This window comes from Camelus dromedarius, chromosome 9 (genome assembly GCF_036321535.1).
Source record: "Camelus dromedarius isolate mCamDro1 chromosome 9, mCamDro1.pat, whole genome shotgun sequence".
In the NCBI taxonomy this organism is placed as follows: Eukaryota; Metazoa; Chordata; class Mammalia; order Artiodactyla; family Camelidae; genus Camelus; species Camelus dromedarius.
The window spans coordinates 14102600-14115736 of NC_087444.1; the positions used below are offsets into that span (position 1 = coordinate 14102600).

Genomic DNA, 13137 nt, shown 5'->3' on the forward strand with positions numbered 1-13137 from the left:
AAGAGAAAGAAAAATACCATATGAGATCACTCATATGTGGAATCTAAAAAAAAAGGACATAAATACAAAACAAACAGACTCATAGACATAGAATACAAACTTGTGATTGCCAGGGGGTAAGGGGGTGGGAAGGGACAGACTGGGAATTCGAAATTTGTAGATACTGACAGGTATATGTAGAATAGATAAACAAGATTATACTGTATAGCACAGGGAAATATATACAAGATCTTGTGATAGCTCACAGTGAAAAAGAATGCAACAATGAATATATGTATGTTCATGTATAACTGAAAAATTGTGGTCTACACTGGAAATTGACACAACATTGTAAGCTGACTATAACTCAATTAAAAAAAAAACATGTTTGAAGGGGGAACGGTGTAGCTCAAATGGTAGAGTGCATGTTTAGCATGCATGAGATGCATGCAGGAGGTCCTGGGTTCAATCCCCAGTACCTCCTCTAAAAATAAATAAACCTAATGGCCTCTTCCCCCACCCCCACCAAAGTAATTAATACAGTGATAAATAAATAAAATAATTTTTAAAAAATAAAACATGTTTTAGTGGAATCAGTTCTCTGTAATGGTCTTTTCCCCTTGTGATAAAGTTGTCAAAGAGTTCAGTACTACTGCTATATAAGTTTTTAGCTGTTAATTTTTACAGTTAAGAATTCTACATATACCCAAAATTTCCAGTTTTACCAGATTTTTAAGTAACTCCCATCAAGAATAAAACCTTGGTTCCTTTTCTGGCCAAGTTATATTTTAGACTTACAGCAAACTTTGTTTTTTTATTCTTAGGTTATTAAAAGCCTCCATGTTAATATTTTGATAATGAGAAATTCACAGTATACATTTGGTACAAGCTGTTGAAAATAGTGAGATATACTGGCGGAAAGAAACTTAGTAAGAGATCTAAGCCACTCACCCCACCCCCGTTACTAAATGACGGCAGATTAATATAGGAAGCCTGAGATAGCTTTGGTGTTCTTTTTTTCATGTCCTGTTTTCCATTTATATTTATAATTTTGTAGGTTCAAAACTGGAACAGTGAAATTCTTGTTAAACAAAAACCTCTTATTGCCAAACCTTCTGCAAAGTTACTCTTTGTCAACAGATTGAAGGGGAAAAAATACAAAACTAATTCCTCCACTAAAGTTCTTCAAGATACCAGTAATTCCGTCAATCACCGAATTGCGAATTCTCAAAGGGTAAGTTTAAAATAAGCTTTTGGGTATTGTATTTTGAGTTCCTACATTTTAGTCTTCTTGTATTCATACTTGATTTTTGTAATTATTAGATATTCAGTATAAACTATCTTTGTTATTCAAAGAAGTCTTCTATATTTTCCTATCTTTTCTGTAGTCTTCAAAGCTAGAAACTGTAATTACTCCATTTATAGACAAGTTGCTCCACTACTGTAGACAGTAATTATTTCTTTGTATTTTTTTATGGACGTACAGTCAGTTACAGTTGTGTTTTAAGTCACTGTCATTTGCAAAACCTTTTGTTTCACCAGTGTCTCCCAGTAAAACTATCCTCCATTCAGCTTAGAAGTCAAACTAAATTCAGATACTAAAGGATTTTTAACTACTAATTTAAAATGAAGAGTGTCTGCAAGTATCAACTTCTGTTTATATTATTGAAATTATAATAGAATTTAAAACAATTTTGATGGAAAGTAAGCATAGGAATCAGGTTATTAAATATAACAAAATATTTAGAAATCGGAAAATACCGTGGGTTTACTAAGTATCAGGGCTACCTCTAATTTAGCTACCTTACACTCTGATAAAGCGATCAAAATAAATTACAAAGAAGATACTTCAAATTATCAAATCCATTTTTTAAGCAGTGAGAACCTTTGAAAAAATTGTGTTAGTCTTTTGTTTTTTAACAGAGATTTCTATTGGTCCTGTTGTCAGCATTCCGTTTATGTCTGTGCCCTCGTGGTGTCCTTTGCCCTGATTTTTATAAGTTTTTTAACGTGTTCCTTACATATGCATGGCTAACAAAAAACATTATGGGGTTAATAAAAATGGCTCAAGAATTTTTTATAGATCCAGAGCAGAACTGGGAGGCATACCTTTGTTCAAGGTTTGAGGTCTTAACTAAGCCCACTTAGCCCAACTGGAAGTGCCTATATTTTGGGGGCCTTATTGCGTTTTGATGTTCAGAATTTTGAATTAGAGGCTTTTTGCCCCTAGGGAAAACTCTTTTTGTTAGTGATTACTGCACTTGACTTTGTTAGTGATTACTGCACTTGACTATAGCTTACGTACATACTTATCATTCCCAAACCTCAAGCTTGCCATGTTAAAAACTGTATTCCCTCAAACCCTCGTGTTTTCCTTATTTCAGTTACTACATTGTCACCCAAGCTAGGAATCCGAGTGTCATTTTAGACTCCCTCTCCTTCACTGACCACATCCAGTTAATCCCTGTATTGCTCAGATCTGCACCCCTCCAACCATCCTCCCCCAACCCCCTTAAGGAAAAAAAAAAAAAACTACTCTTGTGTCTTAGTTCACGTACTACTTCATCTCTTACCCGGAGTTTGGAATGGGCACCTGAACTCATCTCTCTCCCTGCTTTACTAACCCCGTCAGCCCACTGGGAGGGCCAGTTCTGTTTCTATACAGAACTTCTTAAAACTATTACCAATGCTCCTCTTCTCTCCCATGGGGTAAGTATTGTTAGTATGTCACACAGAGGCCTTTGTTTTGGCTTCTTCTTTATTATCCTCTTCACCACCCCGGCCTACCCCATAGTCCATCATCCCCTGAATACTACCACCTTTGGAATTGAGTGTTAATCAGTATGAAACATCTCTGCCCTGCAATGCTTATTTACTCTTCAGGAGCCAATTCAGGTATCACACAAGTTTCTGCTATTTCATCTAAGAATTAGTTACACCCTTCTCCCGAGGCTCATAACATTTTGTATGTATGTACCTCTATTACAGTATTATCATTATGAAAAATAATTGCTTTTAGTAAACACTGCATTTGTCATTTTAGTTCTGAAGCTTTCCACATAAAGTCTAACAGGTATCCCTCTGTCTCTATTCATTTATTTGAAGTTTGTATTTTTTTCAAGATCTTCAAATCTTTAAGACTTTACAAATCACTATGCTAGAATATACATGCTTTCTTACTTAGTTTATCAGTTCTTAGAAAGATGAGTTTACTTAAATTCTGTTATAGAATCTTATAACTGAACTTTGAATGTAGGATCCATGCCTGTTTACTAATATTTGCATAATTCATTATCCATAGCTGTTCCCTTGAGTCTAAGGTACATATATTTAGCTTTAGAAATATAAGGATAAAAAAAAAACTAGAAATGCTTTTTGTTGGTTGGATTGAAATAATTTTTTATGACCAATGTTGCCATCTTATATAAAGAAAATGTCAATTTTTTATCTTTAATCTTCATCCTTTACCTTTTGCATTTGAGATATATGATATTGTTTCATTGATGATCTAAGGATAATGCTGGAATATTTAGATTTTCTCTCAATATTTTAGAAAATCAGTGCAGATAGTATTGGAGATGAAGGGTTCTTTGACCTATTAAGCCGATTTCAGAGCAATCGGATGGATGACCAGAGGTGCTGCTTACAAGAGAAGAACTCCGGATCTGCGTCAGCACCTGCGTCTTCCACTCCCCCCAGAATAACGCGAAAAAGTAAGTTATTTATGTTTCTCTGACAGTTTGAATAGTTCCCTTTGATATTCTTCTGATTTATTTCTGAGAATTGAGTTCTAATCATAGGAGGCACAATAAGTGAATGTGAATCCAGGTATTTCTGAAATGCTCATACTTGTACAGTTTAAACAAGGTTTTCAGTCCCCATAAGTTTTTCTGTATTTCTAGTCCAGTGCCTTTTCTACTAACTATATCCTACTGCCTCCCTAGTTTCTTCACAGCTGGGAAAAAAATCTAACTTTAAAAAATAGGAAAAAATTACAGATACACATACTGTATGATTCTGTGTAAAATGGAGATGCTTCATGTGTGGATTGGAGAACCTGTGGCTACGGCTGAAGCCAGAGCCTGCCTGAGCCTTAGACAGATCTACAGTAGGTTACCTGACTGTTTCTATTTCAGCTGCCAAAAGACTCCCTCTACCATAGACCAAGACTTGCCAGCAGTGCTTAACTCTAGGTTGAGTTCGCTAAATGTCCTACCCAGGGCATAGAATAAAAATACTGGCCCATTTATTCCTGGTCTGAGAAATTATGTAAGAAAAACAATTTATCTTCTGAAATCTAGCCCTGTACTTTATATAGTTCTATTTTGGGTGGCATTAAAGAAAGGGAAATATAGTCAAGTCCGAATAAACTCTCAGTGGCCCACTGGCAGTGCTCTGGGATCCATTCTTCCCTCTCCGCCCATCTTGTCTGGCCCCAGCCTGTCAGTGACTCATAGTGACAAGAACTAAAGAGGAGGACAGAGAGGGTGTTGGGACTGAACACAGCAAAAAAGAAACTATATGTATATAACAAATAGGTTTAAATAATTTTATTTTTGTTTTTTTTCCCTATTCATAGCGCCATCTGCTTCCATGGTGTCCCCCAACACAGATGAGTTTTTAGACCTTCTTGCCAGCTCACAGAGCCGCCGTCTGGATGACCAGAGGGCCAGTTTCAGTAATTTACCAGGGCTCCGTCTGACACAAAACAACAGTCAGTCGGTACTCGGCCACCTGATGACTAATGACAACAAAGAGCCTGATGAAGACTTCTTCGACATCCTTGTAAAATGTCAAGTATGTCTGCATATTTTTGTCAGCTTGTATGTAGCCCAGATGTTGTTGAGAGCTTTGGCAGTATTATGATTCTAACTTGGGAAGAGCTTATTTTGTATTCCTTTTGGCTGGTGAGGTGAGAGGTTGCTGATGACTCCCTTTGAGCCGTGGTAGAGAGGCAACTACTAGTAAAAAAAAAAAAAAGCCCCTCTTTCCTCAGTTTTAGGAGATAGTATCAGAGCAACCAGGGATTAATATGGAGACAGTCTAGATGGGGCCCTGTCTACACAGTTTACCATTTAGGAGAAATGGATAAATTGAGATAGCTTTCGTATTTCAGCTGTTTTAATAGTGATTAACCAAAGTGGTTAAGGAATGTCTCAAATGGCTTGGACAGGACCATGAAAAAATAATGCTTATTTTCACTTAAAAAGAGACATTTCCTATGCCTGACCCTAGTTCTGTGTTCATAGAGATATGATAATGATACCTTTCATTCATTCAACAAAAAATGACTGAACACCTATTATGTTCTAGGCAGTATTCTAGACATTGGGGATACACCTGCTTTTTAAGGAATCCTACATTTTAGTGGGAGAAGGAGTGAATAAGAGTGTGTGTTTACATATAGATATGTAGATAGATGGGTAGTATATATCAGGTACTGATACCTGTGGTAAAGAAAATTAAAGCAAGATAAAGAGGTAATGGGTAACCATGGATGGTGGTGGTTGCTGAAGGAGTGTTTTAGTTATGGTGGTTAGGGAAGACCTTTCTGGATTGACATTTGAACAGTGACCTGAATGAGGTAAAGCAGTCAGATATGTGAATATTTACTGAAAGCATTCCATGCAGAGACAGCAAGTCCCCTCTTGGATATCAAAGCTTAGCAGGTTCAAGGAATGGCAAGGTGGCCAGTGTGACTGGTGTAGGATGAGGATGGAGAAGTCATCAGGGCCATGATGAGGTCTTATGTTCCAAATGTGATAGGAAGACACTGGAGGATTCTGAGAGATCATCCTGACTACTGCTGAAACAAGCAGTGTAGTGGCAAAGGGTATTAGTAGGAAAACCAGTTAGAAGACGCGTGTGGTAATCAGGCAAAAAATACTGGTGACTTGGGCCAGTGTGGTGAGAGTAGTGATAAGTGGTCATAATAGGGTAAACTAGATGGAGGGTATGAGAAAGAATTAAGGATGACATACCTTTTGGGCTTGGGTGGTACCATTTACTAATGTGGAGAAGACTAGAGGAGAAACAGGCTTGGAGAGAAAAGCAAAAGTTTTACTTTAGATATGTAAATTCTAAATTAATTGAGAATTTTTAAATTTAAATTTAAAATGCCTAAATTAATTAGGTATTCTATCAGATATCTAGTTTGACATTGAAGTGGAACAAGCAATATTAAAATAAAAACCTGGAGCCCAAGAGAGAAGTAACTTTGGGAGTCATCAGCATATAGCTGTTATTAAAGCCCTGGGAAGTGATTACCTAAAGAATAGAAAAGGAAACAGGAATACTTAAGAGCCCTGGGCACTAGAAAATCTACTATTTGGATAAAGGAAGATGAGCCACTGAAGCAGCTATCAGTCAGAGATTTGGAAGAAAACCTGCAAAGTGTGGTAGGAGCCAAGCAAAGGAAGTGTTTTAAGGAATGCTCAGTTGTGTCAGATGCTGCTGAACAGCTGAGAAAGATGATGGCTGAGCTACTAGATTTAGCAACATGGAGATTAGTAGTAGTTTTGAAAGATACTGTTTAGTGGATGGGGTAAAGGATTCAGTGGGTTGAGAAAAGGGGAAATGTAATGGCAAAATAGCCCACAGATCTTTCAAGTGGTTTTGCTTGCAAAGGAGGACAAACAGATGAATCATTAGTTGGAGGGAGACATAGGATAAAGGTGGGTTTATTCTTATTTTGAGAGTTAATATAGCATGTCTGCTGATGGAATGATCAAGTAGAAGAGGGGAATCAGCGATGCAGAAGAGTAGGGGATAATTAAAGAATAGTTTTTGCATAGATGAGAAGGAAAACAGTATTATGTATACAGATTTGAAGGTAGCAAGTATAGCAAGTAGGAATTATCTCTGGTTCCTTTTATTTTCTTAGCAAAGTAAGAAGAAGGGCCATTTAGCTAAGACTGAGGTTGGAGCATTGTAATTTTGAAAAGCAAGGAAGTAGAACATAATTGGCTTTGAGAAACTGAAAGCATATTGACCAGGGAAAACAGGTTTGCTGAGGTGTGCTGAGGACTCACTTTGAAGTTCACTGTCAAGGAAGTGAGGCTGGTCAGTGCAGTTGTGTATTTTCTCCAGTCATTACCAGCTGCTTTAGGAGGCAGAGAGAGAGATTTAATCAAGGTTGGTATTGCCAGGAGAATAGGGTGAAGGGGGAAAGAAATACCAAGGAGTGATTTTAGTAACAGACTTTGGAATCTAGGCTGCATCTAAGAAGGGAAGTAAGGAAAAGTGTGGAAGTAAAAAGTGGCTGTGATGTCAGTGGATTGACGAAATACTGAAGATACTTACCTAACATATACAAAGCAAAAATGACAGAACCAAAGGGAGAAATGGACAATTCTACAATAATAGTTGGAGACTTCAACATTCCAGTCTCAATAATGGGTAGAACCACCAGGCAGAAGATACGAAAGAAAATAGGGAACCTGAACAACACAATAAACCAAGCAGATCTAACAGATTAGAATAATACACAATAACAGAATACACGTTCTTAAGTGCATATAGGACATTGTCCAGGACAGACCATATTTAGGCCAGAAATTAAGTCTCAACAGATTTACAGAGATAGATATCAGACAAAGTATCTTCTCCAGCCACTGTGGGATGAAGTTAGAAGCAACAGAAGGAAAACTGGAAAATTCACAAATTTGTGGCAGTTAGACAATCAATGAGTCAAAGAAGAAATCAAAAAGGAAATTAGAAAATACCTAGAGACTAATGAAAATGAAAACACTATTTACTAAAACTTAGTTTACAGTGAAGGCAGTGCTCAGAAGTGCTCAGGGAAATTTATAGCCATAAATGCTTACATTAAAAAAGATCTCAAATCAGCAGCCTAACTTTACAACTTAAGGAACTTGAAAAAGAACAAACTAAACCTAAAAACTAGCTGAAGTAAGGAAGTAACAAAGATTAGAACAGAGACAGATAAAATACAGAACAGAAAAAGAGAAAATCAAAGTTGGTTCCTTAGAAAGATGAACAGATTGACAAACTTTTAGTTATACTAAGAAAAAGAGATGGCTCAAATTAGCAAAATTAGAAATAAAGCAGAGACATTACTACTGATTCTACAAAAATAGAATTACAGGAGAATGCTATCAATGGTTGTATGCTGGATAACCTAGATAAAATGGGCAAATAATTAGAAACACAAAACCAACCAAAACTGAATCATGAAGAAATAGAAAATAGACCCATAATTCATAAGAGGAGATTATTATCAGTAATCAAAAACCTTGTGACAAAAGAAAAGCCCTGGACCTGATGGCTTCACTGGTGAATTCTGCCAAATATTTAAAGAACACCAATTCCAAAAAATTGAAGAGAAGGGAACACTTCCAAGTCATCCTATGGGGCCAATATTGCCCTGATACTAAAACCAGTTAAGACACTACAAGAAAACTATCCTTTTTGAATATGGATGCAAAAATTATCAACAAAATACTAGCAAACAGAATCCAGCTGGATATTAAAAGGATTATAAGCCATAACCAGTTGGGATTTATTCCTGGAATGCAAGATGGTTCAACATATGGAAATCAATCAATATAATATACCACATTAACAAAATGAAAGAAAAAACACGATTATCTCAATTGATGCAGTAAAAGCATTTGACAAAAATACAGCACATTTTCATGATTAAAAAAAGCAAACTAGGAATAGTTAGGAAACTACTATGACATAATAAAAATCATTTATGAAATATACCCACAGCTATCATCATAATCCGTAGTAAAAGACTGAAAGCTTTTCTTTAAGATCAGGAACAAGACATGGATGCCCACTTTGCCATTTATATTCAACATAGTATTGGAAATTCTAGCCAGAGCAATTAAGCAAGGAAAAGAAACAGAAAGCATCCAAATTGGAAAAGAAGAAAAGTAAAATTATCTCTGCAGAGGTGACAAAGTCGTATATGTAGAAAATCCTAAAGATTTCACCAAAAACACAAAAACAAAAACAACCTTGTTAGAACTAGGAAAGTCAGCAGAGTTATGGGATACAAGATAAAAATCCAAAATCAGTTGTGTTTCTATACACTAGTAATGAACAGTCCAAAAAGGAAAATAAGGAAAAATTCCACTTACAATAACATCAAAAACAATAAAGTACTAAAGTACAGGCATTAACCAAGAAGGTGAAAGACTTGTACACTGAAAACTACAAGATATTTCTGAAAGAAGTTAAAGATGATATAAATCCCATGTTCATAAATTGGAAGACAATACTGTTAAAAAGTCAGGATTGTCAGAGAAAGACATACTGTATGATATCACTTATATATGGAATCTAAAAAATATAATAGACTAGTGGATATAAGAAAAAAGAAGCAGACTCACAGATACAGAGAACAAATTAGTGGTTACTAGTCAGGAGGGATTAAGAGGTAAAAACTACGATATATAAAAGAAGGATACATTGTACAACATGGGGAATACAGCCAATATTTTATAATAACTGTAAGTGGAGTGTAACCTTTAAAAACCGTGAATCACTACATTGTACACCTATCAACTATACTTCAATAAAAAAAAGTCTGTATCACTCAGTACGATCTACAGATTCAGTGCAATTCCTATCAAAATTCCAATGTTTTACAGAAATAGAAAGTCCATCTGAAAATGTATAAAGAACCTCAGGTAACCCAAACAGCCCAAACAATCTTGAAGGAGAAAAACGAAGTTGGAGGACTCACACTTGTTGTTTTCAAAATTTACTACAAAGCTACAGTAATCGAAACAGTGTGATACTCGCATGACACGTATATAGACCAATGGAACTGAATAGAGAGCCTAGAAATAAACACTCATATATGGTCAAGTGATTTTCAACAAGGGTGCCAAGAGCATTCATGTGGAAGGAAGTCTTATCAACAGTTGATGCTGGGAAAACTTGATATCTACATACAAAAGAATGAAGCTGGACCTTTACCTAACACCACATAGAAAAATTAATTCAAAATGGATCAAAGACCTAAATGTAAGAGGTAGAAAACTATAAAACTCTTAGAAGAAAACATAAGTGGAAAGCTTCATGACTTCGGATTTGGCAGTGGTTCCTTGGATGATGCCAAAGTCACAGGCAACAAAAGAAAAAAAAGACAAATTGGACTTCATCAAAATTTAAAACTTTTGTGCACTGAAGGATACTATCAACAAAGTAAAAAGACAACCCACAGGAAATATCTGTAAATCATCTAACTGATAAAGACTAATCCAGAATATAGACAACTCCACAACAAAGAAACTGATTCAAAAATGGGCAGAGAACCCAATATTTCTCCAAAGATGACATTTAAATGGCCAATAAGCACAGGAAAAGATGCTTGACATCGTAAGTCATTCAGGAAATGCAAATCAAAACCACAGTGAGATACCACCTCACACCCATTAAGATGGCTGCTATCAAAAGAAACAAAAAAAAAAAACCCAGAAAATAACAACTGTTGCTGTGGATATGGAGAAATTGGAACCCTTGTGCACTGCAGGTGGGAATACAAAATGGTGCAGCTGCTAAAGAAAACAGTTCCTTAAAAAATTAAAAATACAATTATCACATAATCCATCAATCCCATTTCTGGATATGACTGAAAGCAAGGACATGAACAGATTATATTTGTACACCCATATTCATATTAGCATTATTCACAACAGTCAAAAGGTGGAAGCAACCCAAGTTTCCATCAGTAGATGAATGGATAAACAAAACACAGTGTACATATACAATGGAATATTTTCAGCCTAAAAAATACCATGCTACAACATGGATGAACGTTAAAGATGTTATGCTGAGAAATAAGGAGTCAAAAGAGGACAAATACTGTATGAGTCCACTCAGGAGGTACTCAGAGTAGTCAAACTGATAGAGACAAGTAGAATGGTGGTTGCAGAGGCTGGAAGGAGGGGAGAATGGAGAGTTGTTGTTTAACAGGTATAGAGTTTCAGTCTTGCAGGATGAAAAGAGTTCTGGAGATGGACGGTGGTGATGATAGCACAACAGTATGAATGTACTTGATAATGAACTGTACACTTAAAAATGGTTCAAAAGGTAAATTTTATGTTGTTTACCTCAGTTTAAAAAAAAATGACTTACTGGGGGGAGTATTGGAGAGCCTGATCTGGAAAAACAGGAGTTAATGGTCAACATGGGATGTTTTAAAATCATTTCAAAGATGGTGCAATTATTGAGAATGACTGTGTCTGGCCTCTGACCGTGGGAGTTAATGGATAAGGCAGAGGGTAAGGATGAGAACACCAGAGAAGAGGAGGTCTAGGAACTGAAGTACCTGAGTGCTGGATGGATTAGAGGACAATGAAATGACCTAGAATTGTGACAGGAGAGATGGTGAAGAGCGAACCAGGTGTGTGTGGAAGGCGGGGTGGCACTGCTAGGCGGCCAGGCTGCCACCACACCCTCCCGCGAGCTCTAATTCGAGACGCTATACTGTAGACTTTTAAGTGCTTGTATTTTTCATTTGATCAAAAACATTTTTAACGTACTTCTAAAATAAGAATCGTAAATTAGAAATGTGAAGGAAAATTTCACTCTGGGCTATTTCCTTAATAGATTTAAATGCCTAAGACAGGAATAGGCAAACTTTTTCTGTAAAGCGCCAGACAGAAAATATTTTAGGCTTTTTGGGCTCTACGGCCTTTGTTGCACCTGCTCAGCTCTGCCACTGTAGTGGGCGAACAGCCATACACAATTCACAAATGAGCATTGTGTTGAAAACGATACTGTTTACAAAAACAATGGGCAACGGGTTACAGTTTGATGACTGCCCAATGGACAATCCTTATAAGGTAGTGATGCAGGGGTTTTGTACCTCATGTTACATTCCTAGGGATCTGGTAGGTTGGATTTGTTGATGCCCATTATGGTAAGATTATAATCTTCAGCTGTCATCTTGGACAAAGGGGACCTCATGCCTTAATTTTACCAAAGCCATGAAACTATGGCTACACGTCTAAATAACACTTGTTATGTTCTGATTATATAAATCATTTCAAAAGAAAGGTCTGATCTAGGTTTCAAGTCTGAGAATTAAGTATTTCTAAGAGGCAGTAAACATTTAAAGCCCCATTTTCTTGTGAATGACAGACGTAACATACCTTGGTGCTCTTCTTCCCTGCAGTGTTTGTATTTTAATCTCTTTCTTGTAAATTTTTAGGGGTCCAGATTAGATGATCAAAGATGTGCTCCACCACCTGCTGCCACAAAGGGACAAACAGTACCAGATGAGGACTTTTTTAGCCTTATTTTACGGTCTCAGGCGAAAAGAATGGATGAGCAGAGAGTTCTTTTACAACGAGATCAAAACAGAGGCACTGAATTTGGGCTAAAGGACCTTTTACACAGTAATGCTTTGTCGGAACTTAAAAAGTCAGGAAAAAAATAAGCAAACCACTAATTACTATGAATTTTTTTTTAAGTGACCTTATTTCCTTTCAGAACACTGCAGGGAAATACAGTCTATTAGTTTTTTCCTTAAGAGGAGAAATTATAGCACTGTACTACAGCTTCAGATGTTTTTAGCATGATGTAAATATTTAACCTGTAATAGTATAGTATCAACGTTCCTCTGGACACTCTATTGTTTCAGGGTGGAGGTGTCTTAAAAGGTGCTTCATCAACTTTTGTGATTACTGCTTGGGATTATGTTCTTTAGCAACTTGTTAGATTCCTTTGCCTGGTATTTGTAAAGTAGGAAGTTAAACGAATTTAAACTAGAATTTAATCTTCTTGCTTAGGTAATTTTTTTACTCTTAATTGACAATGGCTTTTTTTTTATACTTAATCATGGATGTAGTGATAAATTATGCCATTTCATAACAATAATGTACTTGACCAATGTGTAAAAAATTATACAGTCTATTAATAAATACAGATTTTTTTTCCACTAAGAAAATCTCTATTTTCAACATATTTTTAGGCCAAAGCCATTATAAAAGAAACTCTTAAGAATAAATTTCTTCTAGTGTGTTTTGGGCTCTTTGTGTAATCTTAAAAATAACTAAATATATTTAGTTTATATATATGTGTATATACATACATATACATATATGTGTGTATATAAAAATAGTTTAAAATTTATCTTTTTTTTTGCAAAATACTGCTATAAAACTTTTTAGGACC

At 36.0% G+C, this 13137-nt stretch overlaps 1 protein-coding gene across 2 annotated transcripts in view; it reads left to right on the top strand.

The window, feature by feature from the left end:
* The window catches only part of GPSM2 (G protein signaling modulator 2), a 47926-nt gene extending 34942 nt beyond the window's left edge, over positions 1-12984 (top strand). For both annotated transcript variants that reach the window (XM_031457723.2, XM_031457724.2), the window contains 4 exons: positions 1037-1213; positions 3533-3692; positions 4559-4776; positions 12173-12984. In XM_031457723.2, the coding sequence (XP_031313583.1) occupies positions 1037-1213; positions 3533-3692; positions 4559-4776; positions 12173-12400 (783 nt within the window). In that variant the 3' untranslated portion in view covers positions 12401-12984. The remainder of the gene's footprint in view (positions 1-1036; positions 1214-3532; positions 3693-4558; positions 4777-12172) is intronic.
* The last annotated feature ends 153 nt before the right edge of the window (positions 12985-13137 follow it).